The sequence below is a fragment of the Pelmatolapia mariae genome, linkage group LG13 (assembly GCF_036321145.2).
Source record: "Pelmatolapia mariae isolate MD_Pm_ZW linkage group LG13, Pm_UMD_F_2, whole genome shotgun sequence".
NCBI lineage: Eukaryota > Metazoa > Chordata > Actinopteri > Cichliformes > Cichlidae > Pelmatolapia > Pelmatolapia mariae.
Window position 1 is genome coordinate 1371747 of NC_086238.1, and position 12639 is coordinate 1384385.

At 38.7% G+C, this 12639-nt stretch overlaps 1 protein-coding gene across 4 annotated transcripts in view; it reads left to right on the top strand.

Annotated features, from left to right (window-relative positions):
- Window positions 1-12639, top strand: part of ehbp1 (EH domain binding protein 1) — a 161762-nt gene that overhangs the window by 16953 nt on the left and 132170 nt on the right. For all 4 annotated transcript variants that reach the window (XM_063492101.1, XM_063492103.1, XM_063492102.1 and 1 more), the window contains exons 3-4: window positions 10801-10858; window positions 10959-11054. In XM_063492101.1, the coding sequence (XP_063348171.1) occupies window positions 10801-10858; window positions 10959-11054 (154 nt within the window). The remainder of the gene's footprint in view (window positions 1-10800; window positions 10859-10958; window positions 11055-12639) is intronic.

The window sequence follows — 12639 nt, forward strand, 5'->3', positions numbered from 1 at the left end:
TGGCTCCTTGTTTTCTGCTGTGTGCGCTCTTAAGCATGTGATGGTTGTGATTCGTACAGTGTCAGTCACTCCCTGAGGCTGTTGGTGAATGGTGGTGTGGGAAGAAAGGATTTATTACCTCACTTCTCCCACTGAAAGGTAGTTTCATTCTTAATTATTTTGCTCCCAAACTCATGATCTACATGATTCCTGCTGTGCCTGATCTCTGCCTGAGGCTCTTGTTGTGTTTTCCCTTAGAGTGGAAGTAAGATGCATGTTGATCATTATTTGCATTGGTTTCCTACTACCACTGTGATTCATGAAACCCTTTTGTTCTCTGTTTATTTTTTTAATCCATGATTATATGCAGGGATCTTTTGGTGGGAAACACAGATTCACTCATACCATCTTGCTCTTTGTGTTGTTGTGATATCATCATATGACAGTGCATCATGGGTCGTTGTGCACAAGTTTACTCTGGCACACCTGACTTCAGCCGTTCATTTTTTATCAAAGTACTGAAGCTATGGTTCATGTGGCTGTCACATGTGGCTGCTAGTTTGCACTTTCCTGTCACAAACAAGAGAGACATGCCCTCTGAGCTGCAGCCCTGACTGGTGACGGGCAACATAGTAACATCTCAGAAACAGCAGTGTGTGGGTTTTGTACAATAATAAAATAGAAGTAATTAGTTTAACCAAGTAGTAATTTGGGCGCCAACTGGTGAGGTCAGTAATGCTTAATTATCTTGTCAACTATTCACGCATATCCATTTCTACGGGCTTTGATTACCTCAAATGTTTGACTTGCTTCTCTCCCCTTGATATGTCAGATGTAGGATTCAGTTTGCCTAGAAAGCCTTTTCATTTTTTATTTTTTTTTTATCCAGAGATAATGCTATGAGTGGACTCCCCCTGCATCCCAGAAATGTATTGAAAGTGATAAGTAAGCAGAAAAATAAAAATAATTTAAAAAAAAAAAAAACAGGAAGGGAAGTACAAACCATTCCCCGTGTGTAAATGGCTCATTTGTTTCTCTCACTTATTTGATTTTATTTTTATTTTGTCAGTTGTCATTCCCAGAAATTGGGACAACTTAAACTTGGTTTTATTTACCAGAAGTTTCCATACTCTCTGTGCAGAGAGTTTAACCCTTCATCTGCAGGCCAGTGCTGTTAGCCAGCAGCAGCATTTTGTTCCCTTTGCTTCCTGTGCTTTCTCACGGGGTAAGATTTAAAAGACGCTTACCTGACCTCTGTTCCTCAGGGTATGATGGAGCCTTTGATCTCCACTTTCATCCATCCAGCCTACTCACTTTTATTCCTTGTACCTTGCTCTCAGCTAGTCCCTCTTCTCAGCCATGGCAGACCTTTCATAATTGGCCACACTTGACCTTCAGTCTGTTTCTGCAGTTAAGCTCTCAGCTACTGCTGCCTCTACAAAGCTATCTTTTTAAGAAGAGCTCTGAAAAATAATAGCTTCTGGCTTGAAACAACCCAGGCTGTTTACAGAATGGAAAATGCTTCAAAGTAATCTTCATGCTTGATGTCTTTAGGTGTTCAGTGGAAATAATGAAGTCTAGAAGTGACTGGAAAAATCCTCTGCTTTTCCAATTCACACTCCAGTCTGTAGTTTTTATAGCAGCAAGATCCAGTAAGTAATGAGATTAGTAAAACAAATGTTTGAATTAGACACTAAAGACTGTAGCTGTTTTATGTTTAGTCTATAAAGGTCATTTTAATTAAAAAAAATCCACAAATACATAAAGTTGTCAGATATACATAACCTGGCATTACAGTAGTCACAAACAAACATTACACATTCATGGACTGGCACACAAGCTGATTAGAGAGGTGCTCTAGCTTTCACTCCAGACTCTTGTGCTTGGCTTAAGTGCTTTCAGCATTAACTCTGTGTCATTGACCCAGCTTTTGGCTCACACAGACACACTGACTTACTGTTGTATAATTGGAGGTCAAATGACTGGCAGTGCAGGCCAGAAGAGAGAAGGAACAAATTTCAGATTTTATAGGAAAGTTTTTTAGATTTTACAAAATGCACACAGCAAGATGATTATAAAGCACTACTGTGTTGAAAATCTGTCTGTTAGATGTCCTCTTCAAAGCTCAGTTGCAGCTTAAAAGGCAATGTTTACAAGTTGTTTCAGTCTTCTCACTAAAAGGATCAAAATGCCCACCAGAATGAGGGCTGGGTCATTAGTTAGATTTTAATTTCAATTAAGAATTTGGCTTTCAGCAATTATGAAAACAAAACTTTGACATTGATTTTCACTAGGAAGCTCTCTAAAAAGTGAAATTCCTAAAAGGTTGAAAGGTCATTAACAGTTTCCTGCCTTTAGTTCCCCATTACTCTCCTCCTGTCCCTTGTTGTCCTAAGGCATGAGTATCCCTGGGCCCTGCGCCTCTGTCAGTGCGCCCCAGGGTGGCTGTGCCTACAATGTAGCTTGCCATCACCAGTGTGTGAATGGGTGGATGACTGGATGTGTGAAGCGCTTTGGGGTCCTTAGGGACTAGCGCTATACAAATACAGGACATTTACATTTACCATTTTGTTGCAAGAGTCCCCCATGCATTTCATGCATTTATTCTTTTTCTTCTTTTTCTTCTTTTTTGTTTTTGTTTTACCTTTTAAGATAGAGCCCAAGCGTCAACCCCATCAAACACCTTTAGAATGTGCTAGAACGGAGCTCACAAACCAGGTGCACTCGTCCGATATTGGTGTCTGACCCCACAACTGCCCTTCTGGATGGATATGCAAAAAAACTCCCACTGATATACTCCCAAATCTTGGAAAGTCATTATCGCAACAAGCTTCAACTTATGAAGGGAAAGTTATACTAGGCTGTTTAATTTGCATGCATAACTATACTCCTCAATATGTTGGGGAAAAAGTACAGATAACTCAATAAAATAAAATAAAAACTCAAACAAACCCTTTTGTAAATAAGATTAAATGGACTTACAATATTAAGGTAGCTGTTTTCCAGTGAAAACAGTTCCCTCTCTTTCATACCCCTGTCTTTCATTTGTCTCTCTCTCCAAATAATGCTCTCATTGCTGTCTTTACTGAATCAGAACTTGCGAAGTAGGTCGGGTATGACAAATACATTCTTTTGCTAAGCTTTTAATGGTGGGGCTGTTACTCTGTGTTTCTCATTTTGACCAGATCTTTGGTGTTAAGCGCTTGTGGCAGTCAGTTAGCGCTGCACCCCTACACTGCATGTGACATGTCAAAGAAGAATTCTCTTCATTGCATTCATCCCTGGGTTTTTTTATGGCTGGTGTCTCACTGCATTTGAGTATGACGACAGTTCTATTTGGAAAACTTAGTTTTCTAATGTCCTTGATACCACAAACCAGGATACTGCTAAAAATACAGCAAACAAAGAAGAATAGTTATCTTTTAGCTGGATAAAAATGGAAATCATTATTTAGTGGACAGCTTTGCTTCTTGCAATTTGCCAAAGTGTCTATTGTGTTTTTAAGATACATGATACTTTATCACTATGTTTATCACTTGTTTTATTGCCATGCCACCGAAACTTAGCTGTGCCCTGCCCTGCTGTGTGTTTGGGTTTCCTACACTCTCAGAGTGTGTAGGTGGTGTGTGTGTGCACGTATACGTGTTGGTCTTAGAACTGTCATACCAAAATGAAGTGTTTCCTTTCTCCTGCCTACAGGGAAGATATGGCAGCCACAACTTCCTGACACACCCTTCACTTCCAGCTATCCAGGGGGATTGAGGTGTGCAGAGCCTAAAGTGTTTATGCTTTCAAACAGTGAAGAGCGAGATTATTTGACTGTCTTTGGTTTAAGCTGCACATGTTATTCTGTGGGGTTATAGATGGTGACATTATTTCACTTTTTGGGAAATCAGCCTCTCATGCAGTTTGTGAACCTTTTTTAGGAACTGATAGGAAAGAAATGTGCTTTTTCTTACAATAGTTGTCAGATCACACTTTGTCTCTCTCTGTATTTCTTTCTGTCTGTATTTCTGTCACCCTCGCTTTTTCTGTCTCTTTAAATCACTGTTTTGCTTTCCCTATTTTTTTCTCCCTCTATCAGTTTCTCTTTATTCATCTTTATTCTTCTCTCACTTTCTGTCTCTGTCTCTCTTTATATAAATTTGTCTATCAATTGAAATTCAAAGGTGCTTTATTGACATGAAAGTTTCTTAAAACTAGTTTGAAAGCATCATAATACAGTTTATAAAATAATAATATTAGGAAAAAAGAACAACAAAATTAGATGTTTCAGCTCAAATTGGAAAGCTCAGTGAACACTTAAACGTCGTATTGGACGTGCGTGTGCATGTGTGTGTATGCCCTTTCTCATTGTCCTTGTTCATTTTGCTGATTGAAATTTGGAATTACCTAATGAAATAAACTAAGAGTTCCTTACTTCACTGCACAATTTCAGGAGGAATTGCATCATCTTTGTTCACTTGCCAGTTTGTGGTCATTGAGCCTATACGTCTTTATGATCTGGCTCAGTTGTCCATTTCTGACAGTTACGAGATATTTTATCCATTCATAAGCTCTGTTTAGGTTCAAATGACCTTCTAATCTGCATTAGTTTCTTCTTCTGAGAGTTTGAGTACTCTCCTGTGAATGCTAATGATCAGTAGGTATTTGTTTGTGTGTGTGGGTTTTTTTTTTTTTTTTTTTTTGTGTGGTTGTTTTTTAAACATGAATGTAAAATGTATATCTGCAGAGCCTTACATGTAGAGGTCGTGATTACTGAGTGGACTCCATACGTCACTATGATACAGCACAATGAGCAGGATGATGCGATTAAATATCTCGCTTTATCTCTTAACTCTATCTCTCTATAGTTCTTTATCTCTTATCTCTCTTTGTTGATCTCTCTTGGTCTAAATTTCTCTTTCTCCATGTCAATATCTCTTTGTCTTAGAGATATCGATCCTAAGCTGAATTGATTGAGAAATCTACTAGAAGTAATCTGGTAATTTTTGGTTAATTATACTAAATGGAAACTGTTGGTAGGTGGTGTTTGTGAAGTCTATAAACACATACTCCACAGTAACTTCAGGATTATGGACTCCACATATTGCTGATGTGGTGTTTAAGGGAACATTAAATAACTACATGCTCACTAAATGCACATTTTTGTGGATAAGAAATACCCAAATGCCAATAAATGTAAGTGTAGAAGTGTTGATCTGTGCTCTGTCGATCTCCAAGGACTCACAAGTCATCCCCTGCTGAGCTGTCTGACCCACTTTAGTCTTATCTGCCATCTCTTTCCAACATACACACGCACAAATTCTTAGTCTTTCCATTTCTTTCTTGAACATTCTTTGAATATCATTTTCACATTTTTTTTCTTTAGAACATTTTCCCTCTTGTATTGCCATTTAGTTCGCACACTTATGTGCTCATTATTTCATGCTTTTTGCCTCTCTGATTTCTGTCTCTCCCATTCTGCTAGTGAGAGTCAAGTAAGGGTACACCTACACTATCTTACCTAAATTATCAAATAAAGCGGTATATAGGGTGCTCCTCTGTGGGTATTTTAATTGCCTAGTGCTTTGAAAAAAATAACGGAGCATTTTAAGCAGCAGCTTCTCCAGTGGATTTCTTGTACTATGAGCAAACTCCAACTCAGTTGTCTTTGACAGTTGGTGGAAGTGGTCCTTGTTCTGTCCTGGAGCCTTGGCGAGCTCAGCGTTAGCAGTACATGAACCAGTTGTTTTTTTGCTTCAAATCTTTAGATCAGAATGAGGACTACCTTTCTAAGCTTCTCCTCTCTCTAGTCTTTTGCCCATCTCCGCTCTCTCATTATGAAATGTTTTGGGTATGGAGTACTTTTGTGAGGGAGGCCGGAAAAGGCTCTCCATATTTCCCAGACCTCCTTGTGGGAGTGTTTCTCTGCTTTCAGGATGGAGATCCTGGTAGTCTGTTTTTGGAGAAGTCCTGAATCCTACTGCCCTTTATGTGGCTGGCCCAGACTCCTTCCACTTTTTTGTGTCTTGTGTCTTTTACTATTTTATTCTGAGGTTACTGTAGTGCAGGAAGTAGAGCAACTGTTCTTGTTGTTTGATGCTATTTAAACAAATTGAATTCAATTTGATAGAGCAGCTTATCTGCTAATGGGAAAGTGAGTGGTTTGACCTGTGGCTCCTCTAGTCTGTGTGTTGGGCAAGATGTTCAACCCCAAATTGCCAATAGAATAGAATAGAATAGAATAGAGTAGGGCTTGTTGTGTAGGATTGCTTTGAGTGGGCACTATATAAACACCAATCCATTTGCTGTGGTATCAGTTCTTTGACTGGAGCTCCAGACCTTTAGTTTATTTTATCTTTCTTTAAATGGAAATCTTTGTTGGTAAAATAAATCTATGTCAAATAAATGTATTATCCTCTTTACATGTTGTGGTCACATTGAGTTCGCTTGTGGTTTTCTGGTTGAAGAAACTATGTGCCTTTCGGGATATTCAGAGACGACAGAGTCCAACCCAAGACTGGAGGGGGTGAGGGTACTTGATTAACATGAACTGAAATTTTAAAATAAAAGCAATGGGATTCCTACTGAGTGAATTAATTGGAGGGGCTGATTTTTCTCCCGAATAAATATGAAAAATGTAAAAACTGAGATTCTGGGTCCATCCAGTTCTCAGGAGAGAAGACATGGTTTGGTCCAGGAGTGGAAGGTGTATCACAGGCGCATTGTACATATTTCAGGATGTCAGTGGGGGAGGTTGAGTTCTTGGCAGAATTGGGAACATATCTGAGGAGGCAGAGAAGTCATTTCAGACATTTACCAGGAGCAGCATCTAGCAGTATGAATGTAGTAAAATACTATTATTTTACTGTTTCCATGTCATTGTGTATTCAGTAACGGCACACAATTTGAGTTATGAGTGCAATTGTTGCCAAATGCTAGTTGGTCAGGTCTGTTTATTTGGATTACAAAATACTTGGTTCAAAAAAAACAAGTACTGCAAATTCATCCAGTGAAATTATGCGGTTGACGTGATCAGCTGCAGTAAGAGTAGGTGAGTCTAAAAAAAATTTTTAAAGCAAAAAAATATTTACATGGATTTTAGGCCTCCAGTGTGTGAAGGTCTTAACATTAGGAAGGATAGTGGTCATGCTCAAGTATGAGACAAATGCTCCTAGGGTTTGGGCTTCATAATAATTTGTTTCAAATTTATTTTGTGTTTTGCTGTATGTATTTGTGTGGGTATCACTAGTCTATTTAACCAATTTCTGTTCTACTGCTGCTTATTTTGGCCAGAGCACTCTTGGCTTAATTCTAATCTGTGTACTGTGCTTTATCCTATCGGTGTCTTTTCTGGATGCCACTTTGCAAAGTTCTTACATGAAGAGAAAGCAGAACCAACTAAACATATACTATAAAATTATAAAACATCTAAACTAAACTTCAAATCTAGGGTAAACATAAGGGTGTAAATCTAGCTGTGTTGCTAGTGAACTCTTGGTATGATTGAGAGCTGATGAATGCGCACTTTAATAGTTTTTCCTCAGGTCTTTTTGTGGCCGTCTTCATCTCATTTGTGTTTTTGTGTTGTGACATTCCCCTCTGATGGCTCATTGATTAATGTTACACACAGAATGAAGCCGTGAAGTTGTAGCTGAACACAACTAAAAAAGGGCGTTGAAATAATTTAGCCTGCAGACAAATGGTTTAAATTTTTCTCATAGCTTAACAAATACTGTACAAAGGAGACAAAGGGAGGGTGAGATTTGTGTGTCTCTGCCTTCTCTCTGATATGGCATGTGTTGTTGGACAATAGCTCCTCTATGTGTGGCCTCTCCTCAAGGCTGAAATTGTTATGTCATTTTTCTTCTCCCCTCTCCTCTTGTCTCTTTTCACTCTTTCCCTCTTTTCGCTTGTCTTTTTGCTCTCTGTAACACAGTCTTTCATTCTTTTCCTTTGTTATTGTTCTCTTAAAAATCTTAAACATAAAGGCTGGTGCATGCATAAATCTAGTGTTTAACATCCAGTACTTTACACTGAAATATTGCAGATACATACTGAACTTCATGATGCAGATCTGGATTTTAATACCGATCTGCATGAAGAAGCTTAGTGTTTCATTCTGAATTTTAACTTTAAAATGTGCTGCTGCTTAATTATTCAGGTCTTAGTCACGCCGACTGGTAGGCGAACCACCCCGACAGTTGGAGACTGTTACTGGAAGTTGCTTTCAATTTGTTAGTGAAATTATTGGTCACATTGCTAATACTTTAGTTGCTAGCACATTGCTGCAGTCGCCTGTAGTTTGCATAGAAGATGCTGACTTACCTGCTAACACTCACCAACTGGTCACCATATAGTAGCGAAAACTGTGAAACATGAAAGGTGCAATGTAAACAGGAAACGGAGAACATTTGCCTTCAAAGTAAAAGTTCTGTCTTATCGCTGAATCCAGCATATACAGTGCTTAATAGATGTGCTAGACCACTGCCAAATTATAGTTACTGTATTTTTTTTTTTTTCATAACAGTTTGTTAAGGACTGTATCAGAATACAAATGTTTTACTTTCAGTTTGTTGCACGTCCTCCCCTCTCTCTAATGAGACTGGCATGTTTGTTGTACACAACACCGCACGCTCTGCAAACCGTTATCTATAGGTTTTAGCTGTGTACTGTCAGCAGAAAATGGCATGAAAATGCCATAAACTACACCTAAACTTGGTTTATATCTGACCCAGATAGACTGCAGGTCATAACTTCTTACCTGAAGTTCAGTTCACCTGACACTCGGCCCGGTGGGCGCCTCGGGTCTCTCCTCCTCCTGCTTCCCCTTTCACTCATCCACCTGCTGGCCTCTGTGGAAGCTGCGCCATAGCCACCACCAAACAACTGAGTTATTTTTTACACATCTGCCAGCATCTGGCCAATCCAACACCTATCATTGTTATAAAAAAAAAAAAAAAAAAAAAATCATCATCGGCCCATAAAAACGAAAAATCACCATCGGCCCACCGGGCAAATGCCCGGTATGCCCGATGGCCAGTCCAGCTATGGTCATGCCATCAGTTAACCCTTCGCGTGCCAACTGTGGCATGCGTGCACAGGGTTGCCGACCCCTGTGTTAGGTCATACAAGTTAGAAACTAGAAAGATGTTTGTTGTGGATTATACATTATGGGAAGCTTTTCATTATTTGATTAATATATACCAAATTCAGTAAATGTATAACCTTGGGTGTATTTATGTTTTGCTTTATGTAAAGTTGGGAGGGCGATGTTTAAGTCAACATTTATGTTACCATACATTTAAAGAATGATTTCCAGTCTTTCTCACAGTGAGGGATGAAAATTGTTGATTTAACACTGGTATTATGTCATTACTCATTATCAACAGATACCAAAAGCTAATGTATTAGTGTTATATTGGAAGTAGGAAAATCTGGATTAGTGCATCTGTAACTGATAGCAATATTAATATGATGTAGCTTCTTGTTATTTAGTCACTCACAGAGCTTATAAAGTTATTTTGATGAATACACGTAGAGTAATCTGCTCCCTTTCTTCGTGACAGTGCAAAACCAGAGGTCTGGATTAGCTACAGACTGCTATCCATGAAGCTGGAGAGGTTCACAGCATGAAGTGGAGGCTTGCCCATGAGAGAGAGTGAGAGAAAGAGAGAGAGATACTTAAGCATGACTAAAAGCCAAAGTATGCCTCAGCAGTTAACACATGAACCGCAGCACCATCAGCTGCATTTCAGAATGCATTTAGATGCCTAATCTGAACTACAGCCACTCCTCTTCTGTTTATGAACACCCTGCATTGTCTTGATGCTGTTTAAAAAATTGTATTGGTTTGTTCCTTCAACTGCTGCCTGTCATCTCATTTGTCAGTTGAAAATAAATGTTATGCAGCAGTACTTAAAATATATTTTTTAAAATAAGGAATTACATCAGGTCACAAAAACCTTTTTTGTTGGACTCAATTGTTGATGTAAAATAAGTAAATATTTCTTCTAAAATAACCTAACATGGACGTTCTTGGTCTGTGGGTGGCGGATTTGAACCCAGAACCTTCATGCTGTGAGGCAACAGTGCTAACCACCACAGCACTGCCTTGTCATGTGACTGAACTTAGCATGGCAGTTTGTAAGATGGTCACAATCTCTAATCTACTGATTTTTGTTTCTGGACATGAATGTTACATTTTTATTTTATTTTTTTGAAATGTTCCTGATAACAATATTTGCTTTGTCTGTTCACATATGTACTAAATCATGTTCATGTACAACAAAAAAGGCTTTTTCGTGACTGTTTTTCTGGTGGATTTGGGCTGAAAGATGTGCTGCTGGCATCCCAGGTGTGAAACCTCTCCAAATTGCTTCCTCCATGCTGTGTTAGCTCTGCCACTAACAGCTCGTGCACTGATCTCAGTGGTTATTACACGTTACAGCTGATTCCATCCTGGACTGGGTCAGATTATCCTAACTCTCAGACCCCTATCTGTTTTTCGTTTTTGTTTTGTTTTTTTCCTGTTAGACTAAACTCGTGCTTGTATGTGTATACTCTGTATTTCTGCAAGTGTGCACCCTGTTGTTTGTGCTGCAGTCTGCGGGGACAAAGCTGGGGTTTAGTTGTCTCATCATGATTTATTCATGCTGTGAGACTATGCAGGTATTTGTATATGTGTGTGCAGAGCAGAGGACTTATCGGGGTTTTAAACTTGAAGCAATAAAATGCAATCTAGATTAGACTGACAGTAATTATATGTTGAAGTGTAGCACAGAGGTGGATGGATTGGCCTTTTTTACATTAATCTTTCTTTTCTCTCTCTTCTCACAGGCAACCAGACAAACTGGTGGTGGTTTGGACGCGTAGAAGTCGACGGAAATCCTCCAAGGTTGGTATTGGATTAGATGCATTTTTAGTTTAAGAAAGCTTTCAATTTCCACTTATTTCCAAATGTAATTTTTTTCATCATCCATCCTTCTGTCCTGCAGTCTCACAGCTGGCAGCCTGGCATCAAAAACCCCTACAGAGGAGTCGTGGTGTGGCCTGTACCAGAAAACATTGAGATCACGGTCACTCTTTTTAAGGTAACCTGCTGCTCTATTATCTGTATAAAACAGGCCTTTAAGGAAACTCTAGTCCTAATTTTTCAGACTTTTCTGGGAAAATGTTAGGCTAAACATTTATATACATTTAGTTGGAAGCACACTTATTTAGTCCCCTCATCAAACTAATCCTAATGGCAAAATGTGAACTTTTCCAGTTGATTTCAATACCAAAAGCACACACAGACAGTTTAAATTGCTCAACACAGCTAATATTTTTCTAAATTTAACATAAAATGCTAATTCTCCTGACTTTTGCCTACAAATTCTTAATGACATCTTTCACAAGATCACAAATTTACAAATCAATTGTTGTACAAACAATTTCTAACTTCCAGAGTTCAGGTTTTTCTGTTAAAGCCATAAACCCATCAGGCTTAGAGCTTAAGAGAAGAAAACATTACCTTTCATAAAAGAAGGCAGTCTGGAGGAGGAAGAATGATGCCATCTACAGTGAAGCATGGTGGTGACTCTGTGATGCTCTGAGGCAGTTTTGCTTCCTTGGTTAATAGAAATCTAGAGTGTGTAGCATGGAATTGTCATCATGCTACTAAAGTGCTAAAGACACAGGGGCTGAAGGATTCAGTCAAAGCATCATGATTGGTTGAATTTGGTAATTAAATATTAGTTTAATAAAATGTTCGATCACACTTGTGTAATATGATTTTTATAAATGGCTTATGCCAAAAATTCTGCTTCTACTGTACACTTAAACAGGTATCTGTCACCTTGTCTGACTTACTTAAACATACTGGCCTTTTTGCTGACAGGTCAGCTCAGAGCTCAGTATCTTGTTACCTGCCTTAACCATAACTCCTACCACAAATACCTACCATAATTGTCTTGCTTTGTGAAGTGGTGGTGGTGGCTTTTAACAATTTGGTTACTATAAATACATGAAAATCTAGTCAATCCCAAGGCACTTGACACAGAAACCCTCAAATAAAGTAAAGACTTCATCTCCAGACATCTGTAAAAACAAAGCCTTATGTCTGCTTTCGTGTGTACTGGCTCAATTTTTTGAAGTCTGTGGTTGTTGAGCGTAACTGTACTATTAGTGCCTCTTTTTTTAGGCCCACTTCCACTTCCTGTCTCAGAGGAAGTAATAAAGCTGTTTTGGTAATGAGACAAAATGCGAAACCATTGAAGGCACCATTCAACCGTTAAGTTGGATGGAGCTCAAATCAAACGGCAATAGAATGCAGTCTGTAAGCCTGCTGCCTTGGTAGAAAGGTTTTTGTTCATTCTGGATAATAAAAAATAAAGAAACTGTGAAACATCACCCTAGTTTACACGAACACAGCCAGGAGCTTGTCATAGATCAGGGTGTCTAATAATACAGTCTGTGAACCATGATTGGACAATAAAAGCATCTAATGCTGTGCAAAGAAGGTCGGCATAACTTTTCACTGTATTTGGTCCTCAAGAGTCGTTGATGGGAGTCGCAGTGTAAATCATTTTTAAGAATGTTTGACTTTATTATTTTGGTATTTTAATCCAAGAAGGTTGAATCGTTGTCACTTTGACACCATTCTTACTAAAAAAGACACCAGACAAGGTTTTGGAT